At 47.1% G+C, this 23,911-nt stretch overlaps 2 protein-coding genes across 3 annotated transcripts in view; one reads left to right on the forward strand and one right to left on the reverse strand.

Annotated features, from left to right (window-relative positions):
- Nucleotides 1-23,911, forward strand: part of LOC122562959 (F-actin-monooxygenase MICAL3-like) — a 201,072-nt gene that overhangs the window by 162,268 nt on the left and 14,893 nt on the right. The gene's annotated exons all lie outside the window — the stretch shown is intronic.
- LOC122563356 (transcription factor ETV6-like) lies at nt 1,611-22,103 on the reverse strand. 2 transcript variants are annotated; one of them, XM_043717111.1, is made up of 6 exons: nt 21,378-22,103; nt 16,305-16,425; nt 15,265-15,429; nt 11,557-11,688; nt 2,610-3,152; nt 1,611-1,864 (listed from the first exon to the last, which is right to left on the reverse strand). In XM_043717111.1, exons 1-6 carry the CDS (start codon nt 21,408-21,410, stop codon nt 1,626-1,628), a joined length of 1,233 nt encoding a protein of 410 aa, XP_043573046.1. In that variant the 5' UTR covers nt 21,411-22,103; the 3' UTR covers nt 1,611-1,625. The 2 variants fall into 2 exon arrangements, with proteins under 2 accessions (XP_043573046.1, XP_043573045.1); XM_043717110.1 differs by having other exon boundaries at nt 16,305-16,428.

The raw sequence follows: 23,911 nt of genomic DNA on the forward strand, positions 1-23,911 counted from the left end.
CAGGAGCTTTTCCTTGAATAAGCTCCACATTTCTAATGTGCCCATCCCCTGCAGTTTCCTTCCCCATCCTATGCTTCCTAAATCTTGCCTAATCGCATCGTAATTGCCTTTCCCCCAGCTGTAACTCTTGCCCAGTGGTATACACCTATCCCTTTCTATCACTAAAGTAAACATAACAGAATTGTGATCGCTATCACCAAAGTGCTCACCCACTTCCAAGTCTAACACCTGGCCGGGCTCATTACCTAGTACCAAGTCTAATGTGGCTTCATAGTCTCACAGCCTGTGTTAGATCTCCCCAGTGTACAGTAGATCACAGTCTCTCAGCCTGTGTTAGATCTCCCCAGTTTAGAGATCACAATCGCTCAGCCTGTCTTAGATCTCCAAAGTAAAAAGTAGATTTCAGCACTATCTACTTTAGACTCCCAATGTTCAGCAGACCACAATCCCAGACTGTGTTAGATCTCCTTAGTGTAGAGCAGATCACAGTCTCAGCCTGTGGTAGGTCTGCCCAGTGTACAAGTGGATTGCAGTCCCAGACCGTGGCAGACCTCCCCAATGTAGACTGAGTCAATATAGACATCTTGGACAATGAATGCAGTCAACCTGATCACTAATTGGCCTGGAAGGAGGGGTTGGGATTTGGGTAGGAATGAGGGGAGATGGAGGGACAAGTTCTACTTCCGTGCTGGTATGGGAAGGTGCCACAGACAATGAAGGGCCGGGGGGGTGGGGGGTGGAAAACCAGGCTGTTGCTGAAGGAATGACAAAGGCCTTAAGAAATGTGATGGGGCCAGCAATGACAGAGGCTCATGTACTGGATCCAGAGGCCGTTAGGCCAGAGGGGGAGAATGAGAGGAACATTCCGATAGCTCTGGGAGAAAGAGGAAGTGAACGAAAGGCAGCACACACAGTTAAGCTCCTTCTCAATCACGACAGGGCAGTCTTCATTTGAGGAGAAAGGAAAATTATCCGAATGGAGAATGGAATGGAGTCTTTACAGGAAGCAGAATGTGAGGAATGGTACTCCAGGGGCTCTGACAGATTGGCATGGATACACTATCCCCAGAAATGGAAACAAAGATGTCAAGGAGGAGAAAGAATGAGCCCGAGATGAAGGCAAAGAAGAGAGAAGGATGGAAGTTGGAGGCAAAGCTAGTGACATTTGCCATTTCTGAAAAAGTACTGGAAAATGAGAGCAGGGAGGATCTGTGATTAGGGGATGTTCTACATAGCACCCATTCCCCCTCTGCACTACCTCCAAAAGAACAGCAATGGTTAACCCCTGGCAGAAACACCTGCAGTTTGAGAGAGAGAATTTACTCAGATTAGGAATGTGCAGGTAGTGATGGAGAAGGTAAAAGGGAGGAGGGGGCAACTCCACAGTGACTGCCTTGGAAGCAATCCTTGATGTTTTATGGTGGGAGATGTCACAGGCAGTGTTGGAAAGGCAGTCTGTCAGTTCCCAGTCACAGCCCTTCAAGATCAAACTCCCAGCTCGCTGTGCCTCCCCTTGCCTCCCTGTCTTCCCATCAGACGGTTTCAAACATTGTTCAGTTTTATCCTGAAGCCTCCCTGAAGAGCCCAGTTGGTTCGATTCATGAACTGTTGGGGTACATTCAGGCTCAGGTTGTCATCGGGGGAGGCGGGGTGGAGCTAATGACAGTAGGGCCCACTCCTCCCTGGATCTGTCCCAAAAGAGCACAAAGCAACGCCCTTACCTTGTGGTTACCCCACAACCGGGCCAGGCCATTCGGATCCACAATTCGGAAAACTTTGGACTCATGGTCCTCCCATCGGATGAAAGCTTCATACCTGCTGTCTGAAAGCAACTGGTAAACGTAGTCCCAGAGGAGCCGGCAGTCTAAGGGGACAGCCAGAGAAATATTACTGACCTGTAACATTTAACCAATCAGCTTCCAGAATCTCACAGGGCATCACCACCTGACTGAGCTGGGGCAGAGTGGTTAGCATGCCCTGCTCAGAACTGGAACAGTATGTTCATACCCCAACTCAGACAGGATACCAAACTTAATCCCTAGGTCTGCTCCCCAGACAAGCATAGGGTCTCACGGACACCGTGGGGGGGGGGCACCCCAGTGGACGTCACAGACACAGGGGCACCCCACTGTCCTGCCTGCCGATCACATCTGAGAGGGATAATCTTCACCCTGTGGGATTTTGCTATGTGAAAAGCAACATGGAGGAGCAGGAAGAGACAGAACACAGAGGGAACATCGCCACTCTCTGCAGGAGGATAGTCTGATGGGACTCAGCTCCTTCTGTGTCACTGGCAGCAGAATAGCCGAAGATTTCACAGCAAAATCTGCAGAGAGATCCTCAAAGTGCCAGGGAACATTGTTTCTGCTGCCAGTATTTTGGGGAGGAATGAGGTGTGAACTCACTGCCCACCCTCCCAGCCCCACGTTTGGGGGCTGAATTCTCCGACTTTGGTTCGCGGTAGGATGGCAGGGTGAAAACCCCCACTCTGTTGCCAGGGTTGAATTCTGGTGGGTAAAGCTCAGGAGTACAATCCCCCCCTCCTCCCTCCCTCTTTCCCTTCAGCGACTGTCCTCAGCTGGTGAGAGAGCAGCTGTGTGGCATCCTACCTGCAATTCTGCCTATGGGTGTGGTCACAGGCTCCTCTGGGGCTGATATGGGCACCATCACATGGTTACGGTATAACAGCTCTTCCCGGGATAAGTTCAGAGGCCGCTCCTTGTGAGAGTTCCGGTTGGCCATCCTCGAGGTGATATCTGTGGGCTGTCGGCTGGAGACCATTGCCGGGTTCATCATGGAGTTGGAGATTAACTGGATAACTCGGGAGGTGTCCATAGCAGGTGAATGATTTCTCCTGGGAGCTGGCAGCATGTTGTCATTGCCCGATGGGCAGTGGTTCTCATCCACAGGTGAGATGGACAGTCTTTGCTCAATGTCTGGCGAGGAGCTGTGCGTATTCTCTGCCTGCGAGTTGGGGCTCGGGTTCCTCTCACATGCTGGAGCAAGGCTCTGCGGGATTTCCAGCTCTGCTTCTGGGGAAGAGTGTCGCTGGGCACCAGCTGGAGACCGGACCAATCTCTGGAGTGGTGCCAGTGAAGGCAGATTCCGATGGCTCGCCAGCTCCGAGGGCCGGGCATTTCTGTGCAGTAAGTCTGTGGCAGGAAAGAGATGGTCAACATTGGCATGGGGCAAGAGGCACACCTGGTTATAGCCCAAGAACCCCAACCCAGCTCTGCCAACAATCCCTGGAGAGCATCATAACCCACAAGAGGAGAGAGGCTAGGCGAGGGTTTGGAGATACTCAGGGAAAAGGGTAGGTGCGAGAATGAGGGAGGGGGATGATGAATGGCTAGGGCTCAAGGGAGGGACCTAGAGGAGATGAGGGAAGAGTGGGATTTATGATTGATGGGTATGGACAATATTAGCGTAAGGACAAGAGGGTTGGTGGGTAAGGAGGGGCTGGCGAGGTGCAGATGGGAGGTGAGTGAGGCGAGGGAGTGAGTGAGTGAGAGTGATGATATATAAACGTTAATAGAGCAATGTTCCCTTGCTTCAGTACGAAACAAGCCCAGGACTGAACAAAACTGCAGAGAGTTAATTGGGTGCCTAGTTTGACCTGATTCCCTAAGCTACAGTGATGGACTCAGCTCACTGGAATTTGACTAGATAAAAGTGAGGACTGCAGATGCTGGAAATCAGAGTCCAGACTGAGCTAGTGTTCAGAGATGCACAAAGCAATTTACACAAAGGAAGCAGCTCAAGACCACGAGGGCCTTTTCAAAAAGGTGTTGTCTGAAGTAGGAAGCAGAGACAGGGAGGTATGACAGCTTCACCTCAAAGGCAGTGAGTTTCAGTTTGTTTCCCCTCCAGATTGTGGCAGCACTTGAACTGGAACTGGGGAGATATTAGCATTATATAAAATGTATCTAACAAACTATTTAACTCGCTCACAGAACTCCAGTATTATACATTTATTCATTCATTCGTGGGATGTGGCCGTCACTGGCAGGCCTGTATTCATTCCCCATCTCTAAATGGCCTTGAAGGTGCTGGTTAATTGCCTTATGCCAGGAGTATGCCATTCAGTCCATCGAGCCTATTCTTCCATTCATCTGGATCATAACTGATCAGTTCCTCAATGCCACTTTCCCATAATATCTCTAAATCCTTTTCACATCATTAATTTCCAGAAACCTGTCAATGTCTATCTGGAAGTTACTCAATGATTGAGTTTCCACAACTTTAGGATAAAAAAATTGCATATTCCAAGGACTCCTCACCTTTTGAATGAAGAAAGTACTCTTCATCTTCATCTGAAATGGCCTATCCCTTATCCTCAGACTGCTCCCCCTAGTTTTCCCCCATTTGAACCACTGCAGCCCACCTGCTATAGGTAGATGTGCTTAGGACAGCAATTCCAGGATTTTGACCCAGCAACAGTGAAGGAATGGTGATATATTTCCAAATGTGGATGGTGAGTAGCTTGGAGGAAAATTTGAGGATGGTGGTGTTCCCATGCATCTGCTACTCTTGCCCTTCTTGATGGAAGTGGTCATCGATTTGTAAGGTGCTGTCAAAGGATCTTTGGTGAATCTCTGTAGTACATCTTGTGGATAGTATGGAGGGAGTTAATGCTTATGGGCAAAGTGCCAATCAAGTGAGCTGCTTCATCTTGGATGATATCACACTTCAGGAGAACTGTTGGAGTATTCCATCACATGCCTATGGTCAGGGTCAGGGATGTGACTGTAAGAGAGGTAAGCATCAGGGTTGAGAGAACAACAGAAAGCTGATGCAATATCCAGTAAGGTTCAACGATCTTGCAGGAGGGGTGGATAGGAGCAGGAGTGCAGGGGGAAGATGAGCAAACTGATCACAGCACCATCGTGCAGGGGCAACTCAAGCTAAGAGAGCTGAAAGAAGTCTAGTGGAAGGGAACAATAAAATTTGAGGTTCATTCCTGCAGAGTGCAGGCCCTGGAAGTTGTCCTACCTGTCTGATTAAAGACAGCTCCTCCACACTGGAGGGGAATAGGCAGGGTCCAAGTGGGGCACCAACACCATCGACAAGACCAGGAAAGAGGTTCTGTTGTGAGACTACTAGCAGTTTCAGGCTAAGTTAGAAAGTTGAACCATAGAGTAATAATCTCTGGATTACTACTAGAGGCACAAACAAACTAACATTGCATAAATAAGATCAGTAGTTTGGTATGGAGAAATGTGTTTTGATTAATAGGGAACTGGCACCAGTACTGGGGAAAGAGGAAGCTTTTCTCTGTCATACACTTACTCTTACCTTTACAAGTCACCTCATGCCAGAGTTTAATTTCTCTCTATAAATTCTACTCATTCAGCATTCCTTGTGGGAATGTGTCTAGTTTTTAATCGGAATCCTGTACTCTTTGAACCTTCCCCACTGTATGTCTTGTTCATTTTTCCCGAGTTAGTCTGAGTTAGCTTTAATTTTATCTGATTGAAACAAGCCCTTTCTCATGGGTCTGCATGGGACTTGAACCTTTCCTCCTGCTTTACAATGAGAACAATTTTACAGAGCATGTTGGCCCCTGGATGTTCTGCTACCCCTCCATTTTCCAAATCTCCCTGATCATTTCCTGGAATTAGATTCTCCCCCCACACCTTGGATTTAAATACATACCAAGCCAGAAAATCTGTCTTTAAAATTCCTATAGTGAATAATTATGCCTTTATTCCTGCTGTTCTCTCTCTCACCTACATATCCCTCCCTCCTTCCCATCATGTAATCTCAACATATAAACTCACCAGATTTCTTTTTTTTTGCCTCTTCTTTCTCATTCCTGCCTTCTTTGATCAGTCCTGTCTTTTTCCTTCCTCCATTTCGGATTACAAATGAGAGACATTCAGCTCCTGTGCTGATCTTTTTCTTTATTATACTTGCCCATTCCATCAGGAGAAATGGTGCCTCTATCACAACAGGCCTTCATCACAATCTCTTGCTCCTTTCTACTCTTTCATTAAACTGGAAGTAAACAGAAAGTAAAGTTCTCTCGACCCCGTTCCCATCAAACGCTCCCAGGACACGGACAGCATGGGGTGTCTACACTGCTTGGTTCAAACCTGCCTGTTTGCCATCTCACTCAATGCAATTCCTTATCTCTGTATCCCTGACATTTTACCTCAGGGACAGGGAGATCAGGAAGAGGGCAATCAGGAAGTTACATGAAGGGATCCAGAGCAATCTGACAAAATTGGCTCAGCCATTGGAAGCAGAGGACGATGTGCGATGGGAGTGTGACTGGGAATGGCACAGCAAGAAGTCACGCAGTCAGTCATCTCCCTGGCGACTCTCAAGCACCTCATCTCCCTCCCTCACATGTTTCCATAATCCAACAATATCTTTTCTCTGCACATAATCATTGCAATTGACCCTGCCTCCAGCTCTCACTCAGCAGCACCTTCCTGACACTAAGTACTCACAGAGAGAACGCTTATCCCTACGTTCATCTTTAATCAGTGCTCTCGGGTTCTCAATCCTGTCACTCCAATCTAATCTGACCAAACCCCTGGTGGTTTTGATTGCCTCTAAAACAAACAACACAATTGTTTCCTATTGGTGCCACAGGTCTTCCTACAAAGTCCCTTGCAGTTCGGGGTTTATATCAGTGACTGGGACTTGAATGTAGGAGGAACATTGAGGTTGTTTCAAGTGATACAAAGATTGACAGTGTGGCTAATAATGAAGGAGAAAGCGATCAGATGGACAGAACAGCAGCAACATGGAGTCCAGGCTGGAAGAGAGAGTGAGGAAATGCATTTGGGGGAAGGGTAACAAGGCAAGGAAATGGGGAATAAATAGGAGGGTACTGGGAGGTACAGGGGAACAAATGTGACTTTGGATTTCATGTTGACAAAGCCCTGAAGGTGGATGGGCAGCTGAATAGAGTGGTTAAGCAAGCAGCTGGGCTAATTGTCTTGATTAGTCAATACAGTGTATAAAAGGATGGGGAAGTTGTGCTAGATCACAGTTAGGGCACAGCTAGAAAAATGCACACTGTACTGGTGCCCACTCGAGAAGAAAAATGTGATTGCATTAAAGAGGTCTTTTACAAGGATGCTGGGGAAACTGGAGAATTTAGGAAAGATGGAAGATTGCATAAGCTCAGGCAGTTTACCTCAGATCAGAGAAGACTGAAGAGAGATTTAATTGAAGTGAAATAAATTATGAGAAATACAAACAGAGCAGATTGGAAGGATCTATCCTCGCCCAAAGGGCAAGAGGTAAAGGTTCAATGGGGTTCAAGGCTTTCAGCCAGATAGTAACAAGGATCTGGAACTCATTGAATTAGAGGCAGACACCCTCATCACTTTGAGGAAGTGCTTCTGGATTTATAGTTTTGTAAGTCAGGTGCTGATCCAAACCTATAAACCAGGACCCGAAAAATACAATTAGGTGGAATTGTTTGTTGTCAGATAGCATGGAGCTAAATAGCCTCCTCCCATACTCCACAGAGAATAAGGAATTTAAATCAACAAGAGTAGCCCAGGGCCGCTTAAAATCTAACAATAGGATCGTGGCCAATAACACAGAAATATGGAAGGCAAGTGCAGGAATAGGCCATTTAACCTCCAGTTCCGCTTTCTCTCCATACCCCTTGACCCCTTTAGCCACAAAGTCTAGTTCAGCTCCCTCTTGAATATATCTAACAAACCGACCCCAACAGCTTCCTGTGTTCACAAGTTCACAACTGAGTGAAGAAATTCGTCCTCATCTCAGTCCTGAATGGCTTACCCAAAGAACAAAGAAAATTACAGCACAGGAGCAGGCCCAAGCCTACACCGATCCAGATCCTCCATCTAAATGTCGCCTATTTTCTAAGGATCTGTATCCCTCTGCTCCCTGCCCATTCACAAATCTGTCTAGATACATCTGAAATCACACTATTGTTCTCACCCCTACCACCTCCACTGGCAACGCAATCCAGGCACTCACCACCCACTTTCCACACATATCTCCCTGAAACTTTTCCCCTCTCACCTTGAACCCATGACCCCCTAGTAATGGAGTCCCATTAGGAGTCCTAGGACACTATTCAAAAGGGCCACAACACACTGCAGTACACCAGAACTGCAAAAAGAAGAGGAACACCTATACAAGGTATTCGACAAAAACAGATATCCGCGCAACTTCATCAACAGATGTCTAAGAGAAAGACCACGGAACGAGGACATACCACAACCAAAAGGACTAGCCACACTACCATACATCAGGAGCATCTCAGAACTGACAGCCAGACTACTGCGACCCCTAGGACTCATAACGGCACACAAACCAACAGCCACGCTCAGACAACAACTCACCACAACGAAGGACCCGATACCCAACATGAGCAAAACCAATGGACAAATACAAACACATCGACCTGGACCCAATATACCAACCATTACAGCGGACAGCTGAAACTGACAACCGGAAGCGGCAGGGACAAACCACTATAAACATCGGAGGAAACATCAAAGAAGCAATTCGCAGGAGGCTCCCAAGCACTGATGATGTCGCCTAGCCAGGGGACGAAACGTTTGCAACAAAAACTTCCAGCTCGGCAAACAGAACCACAGCAATGAGCACCAAATCTTCGCACAAACTTAGACTGCCTAGCCTAGTTCTGGAACTCCCCAACATCAGGAACATTCTTTCCACATCTATCCTGTCCAGTCACTTTAGGATTTTCTGAGACCCCCTCCCCTCAGTCTTTAAATTCCAGTGAGTGCAAGCCCAATTGATACAGCCCAAGCCCCATCAGAAAATGGCGGACATGTTGAACTCTATACAGTACAGAAAGAATGTGGCATGTTAAACTGAGACAAGAACTCACCGAATTTGACTAAAACAAAGTTACAGTAAAGGGAGGAATAAATAGCAAGATTCTGTGATAAATCCCACAGTTGAAATGAAGTGGGGGGAAAACATTCTAGATGCGCTATTTTACCAAGGTCAAGAACCATTCCTATAGTCTGAGAGAAGAAAGGTTATCGTATAATTTTTATTATTTGGAACTTGGATTTAAAAGTGGAGGAAAATTGGATTTCAGTTTTCAGTTCTGTGAAAGTGACTTTTTTTGTTTAAAGAAAAGATCAGAAAGTCATTTGGGACAGTGAACCAAAGTCAGTCATTTCTTAAAGAAAAAAAAATGCATCTTAAGTTACCTGGGGAGTTAGTTCCTGAATATTTACAAAGTTGAGTTTTATGATCCACAGACACATGATCAAAGCCACTAGCCGGTTGTGTTCAGCAGAACAGACAACAAATCAGCATCAGTATGGGGAATCTAGTTTGCAGAACTCTTCAGGCTGTCAGAGTTGGAAAGGTGTCTCAGCAGTAAAAAGGACTTCTCCTTCAGAAAGAGTTTGTGAGTAAATCTGTATTTCAGAGTATTTGGGGTGGACAGAGAAAACTAACTTGGTGATTGTGCAGAAACTTAATTGAGCAAGAAGTTGTAAAATGAAAGTACTCTTCTGGAGCTGAATGTCTTCAAACGATATTGTTGGAAAACACTTCCTTTTTGGATGTTTACGTTAAGTTGTTATACACATGAATAGCATTTTATATAATTAATGTTCTTTAATTTAAAAATATATTGGCAACATCATATGACTATTTTCAGTGACAGACCATCATGTTAACCAGATTACAAAAATTAACTTTATAAATGATACAGAATCTGGGATCTGATCTGTCCAATGTTACCATCAGTTGGATCATGACAATTTTTAGAATCCCTACACAGTGTTGATACAGGCTATTCAGCCAATTCAGTCTGTACTGACCCACTGAATATTCCCATAATTCCATACTTACCATAGTTAACCCACCTAGCCTACACATCCCTGAACACCACAGGGCAACTTCACATGGCCAATCCACCTAACCCATCTTTGGACAATTGCTCGTCACTTCACCAATATCAGCAATGTGACAGACGGAAACCAGGATTGTCAGCCTCTGACACTGCCCATCAGAAAAGATGTTGTTATGTGACAGAGCAACTCGAAATGTTCAGCAAGCCAGAGAGAACCAGCATGGAGGAAAGCAGGTTGTGCCCGACAAATGCAACAGAATTTTTCAAAGGGCTGGCTTTGAGAATATCCATGGAATATTTATAAACGTTCAGATTTGTAGATGGTACTTGACAAAAATCCCTCCATAGAACATGTTAACGATGCAGTTTATAAATTAATGAACTGGTTAGGAAACTAGCTACACAGCAGAGTGCAGAGTAAAGCCGATAGTCAGCTGTTCTAACCAGTTAGTGGTGCACCTCAAGGACCTGTGCTGGGGTCTCAATTATTCACTGCCTTTCCTAACAACTTAAGTAGGATGGGAAGTCGGATTTATATATTCGGTGGTGAGACGTTGTAAAAGGGTGGAAAAGATAGTGTCAAATGACAAAGATATCACATGTATGAACACAACCATGGCAAACAGATTTTAATGCAGGCACACGTATGATCACTCACTGGGCTAAAACAGAACAGGGCACTTTTGAAATGATAGCTAGAAACAAGGGCACCTTCAAAAAAATACTTGGAGCTTCAGGTAAAATTAAAAAATATCACAAACAAACACTGAAACAAATCAAAAAAGGTTAGTGGTTGCTGGTCTTTATAGCTAGACAACAAGAATGCAAGGTATGCTTTATTAATTCAATATTCTGGGAGCAAGTCTAAGCCTCACAGGAAGACGTGCAGCACAGAATTATTGTAATCATAATTGGAACTCAAAGTTAAAATTACATAAAGAGTAATCACACACTGGGCTTCTACTAAAAATATCACTGAGACCTGTCAAATTCTAACAGGACTAGACAGAATAAATGCCGGCTGTCCCCAATGACATAGAATCTGGAACCAAGGGTCACTCTCTAACAGTAATAGGATAGACCACTAAGGACTGAGATGAGAAATTTCTTCACCCCACAGTGTGGTGAACCTGTGGAATTTTCTGCTACAGAAAGTGGTTGAGGCCAAATTATTCAATATTTTCAAGGTGTTACAGTTGATAGAGTTCTTAGGGCTAAAGGAATAAGCAGGAATAGAGAATACAGTTGAATAATTAACCGGGATCATACTGAATGACAGAGCAGGCTCAAGTGTAGAATGCCTCCTCCTGTTCATATATTCACTTCTTTGCAGTTGTTTCCTCATGTTTTTTATCCCTCCTCGCCTCTGCCTCACCGGCTCCCTGCATTAGTCACTCTCCCTCAAACACAATTGTCTCAGTTCATTCACATTCTCCCCAGGCTGGGCCAACGAACCATTCCCTCTCTCTCTCGCCTGCCCCACCGAGTGAGGGTTCCTGAGAATCTATCCTGGAGATAATAACTGAGCTCCTAGGCTGTAAATCCATTTCTTCCTGATTCCTGGTTTCCATGTGATTGTTGACAGCTCTCCTGTTGCTGGGAGAATAAAGTTAAGAGTGAGGCTAGGCCCTGTTTCAAAATGGTTGTCAGACTCCAGTCACCCAGCTAGGGCCAGCCATTCAGCCTGAACCTTGGAGTGACTGGAGGCAGCAAGCACTCACCTTCCAGGGGATTGTGCAGCATGATGTCAGCTGGGTTGTGTGTAGCACTGGCCGGCTGCAGGAACGGGGGGTACCAGACCGGGGACTCCCTCTGCTTCAGAATGTGGTGCAGTAGCTCGTAGAGGACATCTCCTGAGAAGGCAGCAAGAAAGCATCAAAAACAACCCGAATTTAATTTGCAGCCTTAAAATAGCAACATCACGAGAACATCATAAAATAAGACACAGAGCCATTTGATATTACAGCAGAGAAGAGGGAGAGGACACCATATGGTAAGTGATTTGGGAAACCAAGGAGGAGTTGGACGGGATTGGAGGGGAGAGAAGGTGAGGGACAGAGTCCAGCAACCCTTGACCACATCAAGCAAGTCCCAGCTGAATTCTGGATTTAGCCTAAGTAGGGAGTGGCCAATGAGATACTGAATGCACTGGTTTTCATGTGCCAAAACTTCCCAAATCCTGGAAAGGTCCCAGCAAGTTGGAAGTTTTCTCATGCGACACCAATATTCAAGGAGAGAGAGAGAGAGGGGGCAGGAAACTACAATCCACCTCTGTCAGAGGGAATTGAGTACAACAATCATGAGGTACAACTGTCAGAGGGAAACTACAATCCACCTCTGTCAGAGGGAAAACACTACAATCATGAGGTAATAACAGAACATCTCAAAAGTTATAACAACTTTCGAACATTATAGTGGAGTCAACATGTTTGGGATAAAGGGAAATCATGCTTGACTGATTTATTAAGAGTCCTTTCAGGACGTCAGCAGCAAGGAGAACATGAATGCGATGAATTTGGCTTTGGACAAAATGACTGCACCTTGAGAGCTCAGAATGTACAAGACAAATGTCAACACGAGTAGTCTTTGGCTCACAGCAAACTGACAATACAGCTAATTCTCCTATAACATGTGCTTATTAAGTGCAATTTGTCTGTAATGTGACTTGTGAATTGACAACTTTTTAAATTAAGCGAACTCTTGTTCACTGTTACACAATTCTCATCCTGGCGCTGGGTGTGAGTGTGCACAGAAGACTGGACTCAGCCTCAGTATCACATCATCAGTCAGTGTGTGCACTTTCTCATGAAGATCTTCGTGAAAGATATTGTGAAATGTTTGTGCTAGTTGACTTGGAAAGCATCGTTAAAATATATCTACAGCCAGCGGACAAGAAGCAGGGAGCAATATGTTAATTTAAAAACTTAAAAAAAAAGAGTTGAGATTGGAGTGACATTTCACTGGAATTGACTAATAGTAAAAGGACAGTGTTCAGGAGCGGTTTGAAACTTGGCTTTGTTGTTTGTGTTAGAAGTTTTTTTTGTCTTTATTTTAAAAATATATGTTTAGATGTTAAAGAATATCTGTGGACTCCTGTGGATCTGTTTCAGTGACTAATCACTATGGTAACCAACTGCAAAGTAGAGGGGCTTGGGCTTGGTCAGTCAGCTGCTCAGGATGGTCAGAGCCAGGGAATTCTGCGGGAGAGAAAGATAGGGGTCACACTTACTTCTGGTGCAAGTGTGGAGTTGCCCTGAGAGGGGTGATTAGGGTGTGCAGAAGACATTAAGGGTTATTCAGGTTCAGATGTTAGTGAGGATGAATATGAGTGGGGAAGATGTTGGAGGGAATAGTGGGTACAGCAGACATAGAGTGAGTGTGAGGTATCAATGAGAAGATGGTGGCACTTTCACTGGCAGAGTGGAGAAGGTCATTGATCTTCTTCCTACATTCTGTGCATTCCTTCAGATGGAAGAGATTGCACTGGCCTGGATGGTAACCCTGTTCCAGATTGGTGTGGTTCCAGTAGAATGGCGTCCTCTGTTGGCCTGGGAGAATAGGACATCCGCATCTGGATGGGTATATGAATAGGAAGGGTTTGGAGGGATATGGGCCAGGTTTTGGCAGGTGGGACTAGTTTGGGTTGGGATATCTGGCCGGCATGGACGGGTTGGACCGAAGGGTCTGTTTCCAAGCTGTACATCTCTATGACTATGACTCTATCTTGCCTCTGCCTCACCCCATCCCAATCAGCAGTATCTCCATGTCACTGCCCACAAAGGCAGGTACCAATTTTCCATTGTCTGCCACGTCCAGGGCCAACGTTAGGAACCATGCAGGGCACCTCCAGACTGACTGTCTGGGTGCACAGTATCATTTTAAAGATGATGCTGCACCATGGATGTTGGTCAATTTGGGATATCCAGGAAGTGGTGAGTTGTTTTGGAAATAGCACTTGGTATGATGGAGCTAGAATGAGAGAGAGGGACACTGCAGTGGGAGGGGTAATAAATCAGGCAGTGTTTGTAAAATAAGGCAATAGATGTTTCGGGCATGAGCCCTTCTTCAGGAGGCTCTGATCTCCAGCATCTGCAGTCCTCACCTTCTCCTCCAAGGCGATAAATGTCCCAAGCATCACAATGTTAAACCCTCTGAGAAATTTGACAATTTCTTTCGCTAAGTGTTAGTTTTAAGATTTCTTGATCTATCAAGGCAGATTCATTCTGGGACCTGTCTTGTGCAGTGTTACCATCGGACGACAGCCAGCAAGGATAGGTCCCAATCAAGAGTAATCAGTTGAAGGTTCTGATGAATTGCACAAAATGTTACCATACAACAAGTCAACATTCCCTGAGACTGTGGTATAGTTTGTGTTAGGCTAACTACTATTTTGGTTTCAATTTTTACTCGTATCTTTGGTGTTTCTCCTAACGCTGTTTTTCCAATAGGCCCCATTATTTCTGTTGCATGATTTTCTGTAACACATCGTTGCAAAGGAATGCAACTGCGGCATTATAGGAGAACTACTAGGAGGTACAAAGGGAGCATTTTCAGGTTGGCAAGAAGTGCATAGGGATCATGGTGCTCACTGACCATTCCAAACTACGCACACAGGTTCCAGGGGGACATGGCCTGGGGTACGGAAAAAGGATTGGGATGAGCGGACACATCAGGATCCAGGTGAGGACTTAAGGGCAATGGCTGAATGGGGGGGGGGGGGGGGAGGAGGACATGGAGGTGGAGACATCCAGGAGGTGGAGGGCGGAAGGGAGAGAGAGGAGGAGACAGCCTCTCAGGTAACACCCCCAGCTTCTGGGCCCTCTTCCTTCTCACTCCCCCTCCCATCCCCTCTCCCCATCAGTGAAACTCAGCTCAGAATTGTGGGTGCTTCCTTGCTGTTGTGTAGTAATGCATTTGGGTACACTGTCACATGCGAGGTCAAAGTGACGATGTCAATGCTTGGAACTGTGCATTCCCCGATGAGCACACGTTGCCAATATCAGCAACACTGCCTTACAGTTTATTTCAGTGACTTGGAGGAAGAGAATAAGGATATAGTTACTAAAGTTGCTAAGGACACACAGATTGAAACTAGTTGCTGAGAGAACATAAGGAGTTTGTAACGGGATATAGACAGATTAGAAGAATGGGCAAAATACATGGCTGCTGAAAGGATGGTTTCCCTTGTGGGAGAGATGAGAATGAGGGGTACACTTTCAAAAGTAGGGATCTCTAATTTCAGATGGAGATGTGGGCAGATATTTCACATGAGGCTCTGCACCCAAACAAACATCCGCCCTCCCACTCTCTCCACCTCAGGCTCCCAGATAAAGGTTAGTCCCTATCCCTCACCACTGTCTCTACTAGGCCCCTTCCACAACACAATGGGCTTTTCAATTTCCCCAAACTCTGTTCCCCAAACGTGTTACCTGAGTGCGGGCACCGATATCGAAAATCCTCTTTAGTCAGCAGGCACAGAGCCTTCCCGTTCATCTCAAACATCTCACTCTCCATTGGCCGCAGAGAATATTCCTGCTCTGCCCATTTCAGCCACTGAGCCACGTCCAACCGACTCCAGAACATAGGCTGCAGGCCTGGTCAAAACACAGACAGCCTTCAGAGCCACAATCTCAACACCTCATAAGCTACCTTCAGAAAGAGGCAGCATCCTATAACCCACCTTCAGCCACTCCCAGAATCCCAACATCCCATAACTCACCTTCAGAAAGAGACTGCACCCTGACTACCCATCTACAGAAACATGCCATGACCCTGACATCCCATAATCCATCAAACTCTTCACCATTTCACACACACAGACCCGCGATGGACAGACAGAGGGTAGGGGAACATGATGCTGAGGGTCAGAGAGGACATGGTGATGACAGCTGAGACCTAAAGTAGTGCTGCCCAGGGTCAGAATACTGGCAATGAGTCAAATGGCTGCTGCCCCCATGGGTCAAAGTGGTGGCACCCCAACTGTCACGACGGGACTGGGGATGCACGGGTCAGAGAGGGCAGGGACGAATGTCAGTCAGAGGTAGGTGGGGGGGGGGGAAGAGAAGGGGCGCGAATTGGGGGCAGGGTCAGGAGAGAATACAGGTTCAGCAGTGCAAGGCTGGTGGCAGTGAGGGTCGGGGGGACAAGAGTGAGAGGATGTGCTGTTCAGGTTGGAGCGAGGGATTGAGAAGGCAGAGAGTAGTGAGAGAGGACAAGAGCCAGCATCTTGCTTGTAATATCTCCAGTCTAAGCCTGGAACATGCAAGCTTCATGCACTGGCATGGTCCTGTCTCTGGGGCCAGGGGTGGGGGAGTGCAGAAGCGGGAGGGTAACTGATGGACTGTAATGTCAGGCTGTACGAGGTGATTTTGTGATCTTTTGAAGATGAAAGGAAGGATTATCTCTCAACACCACTCTCCAGGTCAGGATCGACCAAGAGATTACTGTCTCCAAAGCAAAGGTTACTTACGGAGGTGATTGGGTAGGGCATAGGTTCCATCCTCCATGCGTCTGCCCTGAGACACACTCCCGTGAACGGTGCTGCTGAACGCTGGCACTGGGCTGACTGGGGGGGTGTAGGCGTTTCTCTCCTGCTGTAAGGAAACAGACACAACCCGACACCATCAATCAACTGGGGGCCTTTGCCCCTCATTCTCTGCCTGACAACATCAACTGTGCCCACCTACCCCTCCCTCTCTGCCTTTTGCCAGATTGGTCACACCAACCCATTACACAACTCCAATTCCAAATCCCATCACCATCAGAACATCAACTCCAGTCAATACATCAACCACCCTACACACTTACCCACTGCTCACCAGCTCCTCTTCCGCCATCCCCACTCACGCAAAACAATGAAACAAGTTCCAACAGTCCCCAGACTACCAGGACAAAACAGGTTAAGAATAGATTAATCACCCTGCAGAAGGGCCCAACAGCCATGCCATCACACACAACATGCACACGGAGTTATACATTTCCCAAATATTCATGTGAAAAGCAGTACTTGTGCAGACAGGTCTGTCCCTGTATAACACTGGGGTACAGTACCGGCGGGGACAGGTCTGTCACTATATCACACTGAGGTACAGTACCGGTGGGGACAGGTCTGTCTCTGTATAACACTGGGGTACAGTACTGGTGGGGACAGGTCTGTCACTGTATAACACTGGGGTACAGTACCGGTGGGGACAGGTCTGTCACTGTATAACACTGGGGTACAGTACCGGTGGGGACAGGTCTGTCACTGTATAACACTGGGGTACAGTACCGGTGGGGACAAGTCTGTCAGTGTATCACACTGGGGTACAGTACCGGTGGGGACAGGTCTGTCCCTGTATAACACTGGGGTACAGTACCAGGGGGGGGGGACAGGTCTGTCCCTGTATCACACTGGGGTACAGTACCGGTGGGGACAGGTCTGTCACTGTATAACACTGGGGTACAGTACCGATGGGGACAGGTCTGTCCCTGTATAACACTGGGGTGCAGTACTGGTGGGGACCGGTCTGTCCCTGTATAACACTGGGGTACAGTACCGGCGGGGACAGGTCTGTCACTGTATAACACTGGGGCACAGTACCGGCGGGGACAGGTCTGTCACTGTGTAACACTGGGGCACAGTACCGGTGGGGACAGGTCTGTCACTGTGTAACACTGGGGTACAGTACCCGCGGGGACAGGTCTGTCACTGTGTAACACTGGGGTACAGGTCGGTCTCTGTATTACACTGGGGTACAGCAGCGACGGGGACAGGTCGGTCTCTGTATAACACTGGGGTACAGGTCTGTCACTGCATAACATTGTGGTACAGTACCGTTGAGGACAGGTCGTCACTGTATAACACTGTGGTACACTACTGGTGGGGACAGGTCTGTCCTCCCAACACCCCAAGAAAATTTCCCTTGTTTGAACTGTAAGCTAAACCGAGATGGAGCAACCAATGTTGAGTGTCCAGGAAACAGAGCAGCTGTCGGTGGCAGATTTTGCATGGTGGAGCTGAGTTTTGACTAGGGTGTCACATGCGTTTGCATTTGTGTTTGCATTGAGCTGAGCGCTGGGCTGACAGATGCTGGGTGTATAGAGGCGCTGTCTTTTACAGGGTCTGAACCATGAACTGCTCCCACCAACCCATACTCACAGAGCTTCATCAACCCACACTTCACGGCAAACCCACTGTCACCTGTCTGCCCTCGCCATCCATGTGATACATGTATATATTAAGCAGCTTAAATGACAATCCAAAATGATCATTCATTACTGATTTACAGTAAATATAGATTGACCACATCCTGTATTATGGGGGTGACTGGGCAAGTTGGTGGCTGAAGATTGATGTCTCCCTCGCCTCAATCTACCGGCCAAAAACACAAAGGTGAAACAAGAACTCAGTCCAGAGCAGCTTTACTATCTCACACTGTGCCAGTTCACTCCTCATTGCCTTTGTGCCATTTCTCCAGTACTCTCAACAACTGTCCCCAGTGCTGCCTATTCCGCACAAGTAGTGCATCATCATTTACCCTCCAGTCAGGAGTCCTGATTAACTAGACCTCCCAAATTCCCACAGCACTTTTCCCTTGATCTATCTCTCCAATGTAATTCTGAAGTTGACAGTTTCAGATTCAACCATTAACCCTAGGAGAAAGGGAGGACTGCAGATGCTGGAGATCAGAGCTGAAAATGCATTGCTGGAAAAACACAGCAGGTCAGGCAGCATCAAAGGAGCAGGAGAATCAACGTTTTGGGCATGAGCCCTTCTTCAGTCAATAAAAAAAATTCCTGAAGAAGGGCTCATGCCCGAAACGTCGATTCTCCTGCTCCTTGGATGCTGCGTGACCTGCTGCGTTTTTCCAGCAACACATTTTCAACCATTAACCCACTAACTGTAACCCTCATTTCCCTGCTGATCAAGATTCTCAGAAATCTGTGTCCACAGCTCTGTGTAGCAGGAAGTCCCAAAGACACAATCCTTAAAACAAATTTCTTATCTCAGTCTTAAATTGCCACCCTTTATTCTGAGGATGGTGCCTCTGGTCCTGGAGTCCAGCGAGGGGAAGCAACCTCTCGAGTTGGTGTCAGTTAGTTAGGTGAGCCCACATAGCGGATCCGAAAACCAGCTTAAAACAAGAAAAATACTGCAGATGTAGGGCATCACAGGTCAAAACAGAAAATGTTGGAAATACTCACCAGGTCAGGCAGCTTCTGTAGAGAAGTGTGTGTGTGTGTGTGGGGGGGGGGGGGGGGGGGAAGGAAGTTATTTTCTAAGTCAGTGAGTATTCCCAGCATTGTCAGTTCACTGGTGTGAAGAATATAAACATGAAGGGAATTGGGGAAGAATTGGTTATTTATTACATATAAATAATATTGGGAGTGTTGAAAATGATTAAAGAGCCAAGACAGATTCAAAAACAGTCGATTCACAGTAGACAAGAATAATGAGTTATGTCCAAATGTGCTTTGGTTCACATTTTAAATATCACAACCTCTAAACAGATCCAGGGAATAACTTACAGGAGATGAAGGCTGGTCACTTCTTTCACTTTTCCATTCTACATCTCCTGCGATAAACTATTTATAACCCCTTCTTTGCAAGGACGAACTTTTATGGAGTCATAGAGATGTACAGCAGGGAAACAGATCCTTCGGTCCAACCTGTCCAGATATCCCAACCCAATCTAGTCCCACCTGCCAGCACCCGGCCCATATCCCTCCAAACCCTTCCTATTCATATACCCATCCAAATGGGACAATTGTAGCAATTGTACCAGCCTCCACCACTTCCTCTGGCAGTTCATTCAGTGTGTCACCAATAATCACTGCTGGCCTTCTCTCCAAACCCATCACATCGCACTCGCTGAGACCAATTTGTACTGGACACAGTTTACATTTCAATGGCACCCTTTCCGGTTCAATATCAAAAACGTTAAGTAATCTGCAGTGATGAGAGGTGAGCCCAGCGGGACCCTATAAATTTCCAACCACTTGGAATAACTATCTCATCTCCTATTGTCCGTATCAATCCACCCCTCTCCCCCACCAACTAATGTCACAAAGTGGTTTAATCGCTCCATTATCATAGAATGGCCCAAACTCTATGTCTACAACATATCTTCACGTGTAAACAAAGATTTGTCAAGCACAATCATCTTGTTGAATTCATTTGTGGACCTGGGATTGTGAGCTAAATGTGGGTTTTTTCCCCATTGGTTCAGCCTATATTGACCTCTTGCGCCAAGTCACACTGGCATTAGTGAAGGCAAATGGAATGTTGGTTTTTATTTCAAAGGGAATGGAGCATAACAGTAGGAATGTTTTACTAAACCTATACAAGGCACGAGTCAGATCACAGCTGGAATAGGGTGAACAGTTTTGGGCACCTTATCTAAGGAAGGATATACTGGTTTTGGAGGTTCACGGGGTTAATCCCAGGTATGGAGACGATGTTGAGTACTTTCAAATGTAGAGGGTTTCAAATGTAGAGGGATGAGAGGTGACCTTTTTGAAACACCGAAGATCCTTAGTGGCCTGGTCAGGGTAGATGCAGAAAGGTTGTTGTTTCTTGAGGAACAGTCTCGGACCACAGGGCTCAACCTTAGAATAAAGGGTCACCCACTGAAGGCAGGAGGAATTCCTCCACGGAGTATCGTGAATGGATGGCATTCTGGATCGCAGAGCGATGTCGAAGCTGGGTCATTACGTACGTACAGGGATTTTAATCAATAATGGAGATCAAAGATCATAGTGGACCGACAGGAAAGTGGAGTTGAGGATGATCAGACCAGCCATCGAGTTGAGGAGCAGGTTGGCACACACTGCCTGACCTCCGGGCTGGCCTGGAAACAAATAACCAGATGCAGCGAAACCCTCCCTCAGCACAACAACAGCATTGGCTGCTCGGTTCAGAAGCTCCGTGTGCAGCAGAGGCCCGGATCTGGGTCTGGGGAAGCCCCCATCTCTCTCTCTCACACACACTCTTAAAAAGTGCCTGAGTAACAGCACAAGTAAACAAAGAGTTGAGAGAGCTTGTCCTTCCACCCTCTCCCCCGGTTGAGACTTTGCCGGAGGCCTGTCAGAGACCGGGGACGTGCTTCAGAATTAGATCAGCGAGCTCTCGCGGAAGTGGAGGGGAGTGGGGGTGCAGCTCTGCCGCCGCGGCCAGCAAGTTCCTGTATTCCCGAGCTCCGCACAACCGGGCTCCCGGCTCTCCATTGTTACAGTCACACTCGGGGAGCGACGCCGAGGAATCTCCCGACAATTTGCAGCGGGGTCAGCGCAGCCCGGGGGGTGGGGGCTTGGGGGGGAAAGAGAGAGAGAGGGACTCTCACCACCGCTCCGGGGGCCCTGAAACTCACACCCAGGTGGGGGAATTTCACAACACACCGCGGTGGAACTGGCAAAAAAAAACTTAAGTGAAAATCTGCAACAACAAGAAAAAAAATGAGGAGGCGAGGCTCCCACACTTTGCAGGTTGCAAGAGGGAAGTGGATTAAAAGTCTGGGCGCACTTCAACTTCTCCCTGCGCAGCATTAAACTTTCTGCTTACCTTGATGTGTCTCTGAGTGAGAGCTTCAGACATGTCTGACAAGGTCCGCAGATTCACCTCTCCCTGCTCTCCACCCTCTCTCCCTCTCTCTATCCTTGTGTCTCTCTCCCTCCTCCCCCTTTCCCAGGGAAAGGGAGGCGGCAGAGCCTGGGAGCTGGGCGAGGCTCTGGGCAGGATGGGTCAGTATCGAGCCGGGGGGAAGGCTGTTCCGAGCGGCTGCCGGCTGCCGGGCTCCTCCGCCTGTGAATCACATCCCGAACCGAGACTCCTCCTTCCGGGAAGGGAAAGCGAAACGCTCCTCGATCTCATGGTTGGTCACAAATCTCCAGGCGACCTTTGACGTGGGTTCCCAGCAGCGACAAGCCGAGGAAAGAAGGGCCGGGTGGTACAGGGGGGGGGGGGGGAAGACAGGCTCTTAAAGGGGAACTGCAACCCGGAAAGGCGGCTGCAGCATCCAGGGACACTGCACCGCTTTAACACAGGCCGGCAGGACATCCAGAGGAAGCTGGCTCCTCAGCACCTACACACAGGAAGGCCTTCCCTTCACTCTCACAAAGGGGCAAACAAACACAACAATCTCGCCTCGTATCCGCCACGGCACAACCAGCTTTTACACGGCAGCTCACAAACCCGGAGGAACAGGGAATAGAGACGCAGTTTGCGAAATGAGGGACAGACCCTTTCAGCAACACCCTCCCTCCCAAAGACACCCCGTAGGTCGATCCGTAAACCCCTTCCTAGTACTCCAGTTAATTACCCTAAATCACTTCCTGATATTGCAGTAAATTACCCTAAACCCCATTCATGGTATTCTAGTTAATTATCCTAAACTCCTGAACCCCCTTCCTGGTACCCCATTTAATTGTCCTAAACCCAGTTCCTGTTACTCCAGTTAATGGCCCTAAACCCCTTCCTGTTATTCCAGTTAATTCCCTAATCCACTTCCTGGTTTTCCAATTAATTACCCTAAACCGCCTTCCTGGTACTCTAGTTAATTATCCTAAACCCCCTTCTTGCTATAGTTAATTACCCTAAAACCCCTTCCTGGTACTCCGGTTAATTCCCCTAAACCCCCTTCCTGGTACTCCCATTAATTCCCCTAAAAAACCCACTTCCTGGTACTCCAGATAATTCCCCTAAAACCCCTCCTTGTACTCCCGTTAATTCCCCTAAACCCCCTTCCTGGTACTCTAGTTAATTCCCCTAAACCCCCTTCCTGGTACTCCTGCTAATTTTCCTAAACCCCCTTCCTGGTACTCCAGTTAAATACTCTAAACCCACTTCCTGGTACTCCAGATAATTCCCCTAAAACCCCTCCTTGTACTCCCGTTAATTCCCCTAAACCCCCTTCCTGGTACTCCAGTTAATTACCCTGAACACCATTCCTGGTGCTCCAGTTAATTACCTTAGACCCCCTTTCTGGTACTTCAGTTAATTACCCGAATCCCCGTTCCTGGTACTCCCGTTAATCACCCTGAACCCCTTCCTGCATTTCCTGTTAAATGCCCATACCCCCTTCCTGCTATTTCAGTTAATTACTCGAAACACCCTTCCTTGTACTCCAGGTAATTACCCTAAACCCCCTTCCTGGTATTCCAGTTAATTTCCCTAAACCCCCTTCCTGGTTCTCCAAGTAATTCCCCAAACCCCTCCCTGGTACTCCAGTTAATTATCCTAAACCCCCTTCCTGGTACTCCAGTTAATTTCCCAAAGCCCACCTCCTGGTACACCAGTTACTTAACCTAAAACCCTTCCTGGTACTCCAGTTAATTACCCGAATCCCCTTCCTGCTTTTCCAGTTAAATGCCCGTACCCCCTTTCTGCTATTTCAGTTAATTCCCCAAAACCCACTTCCTGGTACTCCAGTTAATTACCCTAAACCCCACTTCCCGGTACTCCAGGTAATTACCCTGAATCCCACTTCCTGGTACTCCAGTTTATTACCCTAGATCCCGTTCCTGGTATTCCCATTAATTAATGTAAACCCCTTCTTGGTATTCCAGTTAATTGCCCAAAATCCCTTCCTGGTGTTTCAGTTAATTACCCTGTACCTCCTTCCTGGTACTCCAGTTAAATACTGTAAACCCCCTTCCTGATACTCCAGTTAATTGCCCTAAACCCCCTTACTGGTACCCCCATTAATTATCCTGAACCCCCTTCCTGGTTCTCCAGTTAATTACCCCAAACCCCATTCCAGGTTCTCCAGTTAATTACCCTAAACCCCCTTCCTAGTACTCCAGGTAATTCCCTAGACCCCCTTCCTGGTATTCCAGATAATTCCCTAGACCCTCTTCCTGGTACTCCAGTTAATTACCCTAAACCCCCCTCCTGGTTTTTCAAGTTAATTACACTGAACCCCCTTCCTAGTATTCCAGGTAATTCCCTAAACCCTTTCCTGGTACTCCAGGTAATTACCCTGAACCCCATTCCTGTTACTCCAGTTAATTACCCTAAACCCCCTTCCTGGTACTCTAGTTAATTACCCTGAACCCCCTTCCTAGTACTCCAGGTAATTCCCTCGACCCCCTTCCTGT

This window comes from Chiloscyllium plagiosum, chromosome 26 (genome assembly GCF_004010195.1).
Source record: "Chiloscyllium plagiosum isolate BGI_BamShark_2017 chromosome 26, ASM401019v2, whole genome shotgun sequence".
Taxonomy (NCBI): domain Eukaryota; kingdom Metazoa; phylum Chordata; class Chondrichthyes; order Orectolobiformes; family Hemiscylliidae; genus Chiloscyllium; species Chiloscyllium plagiosum.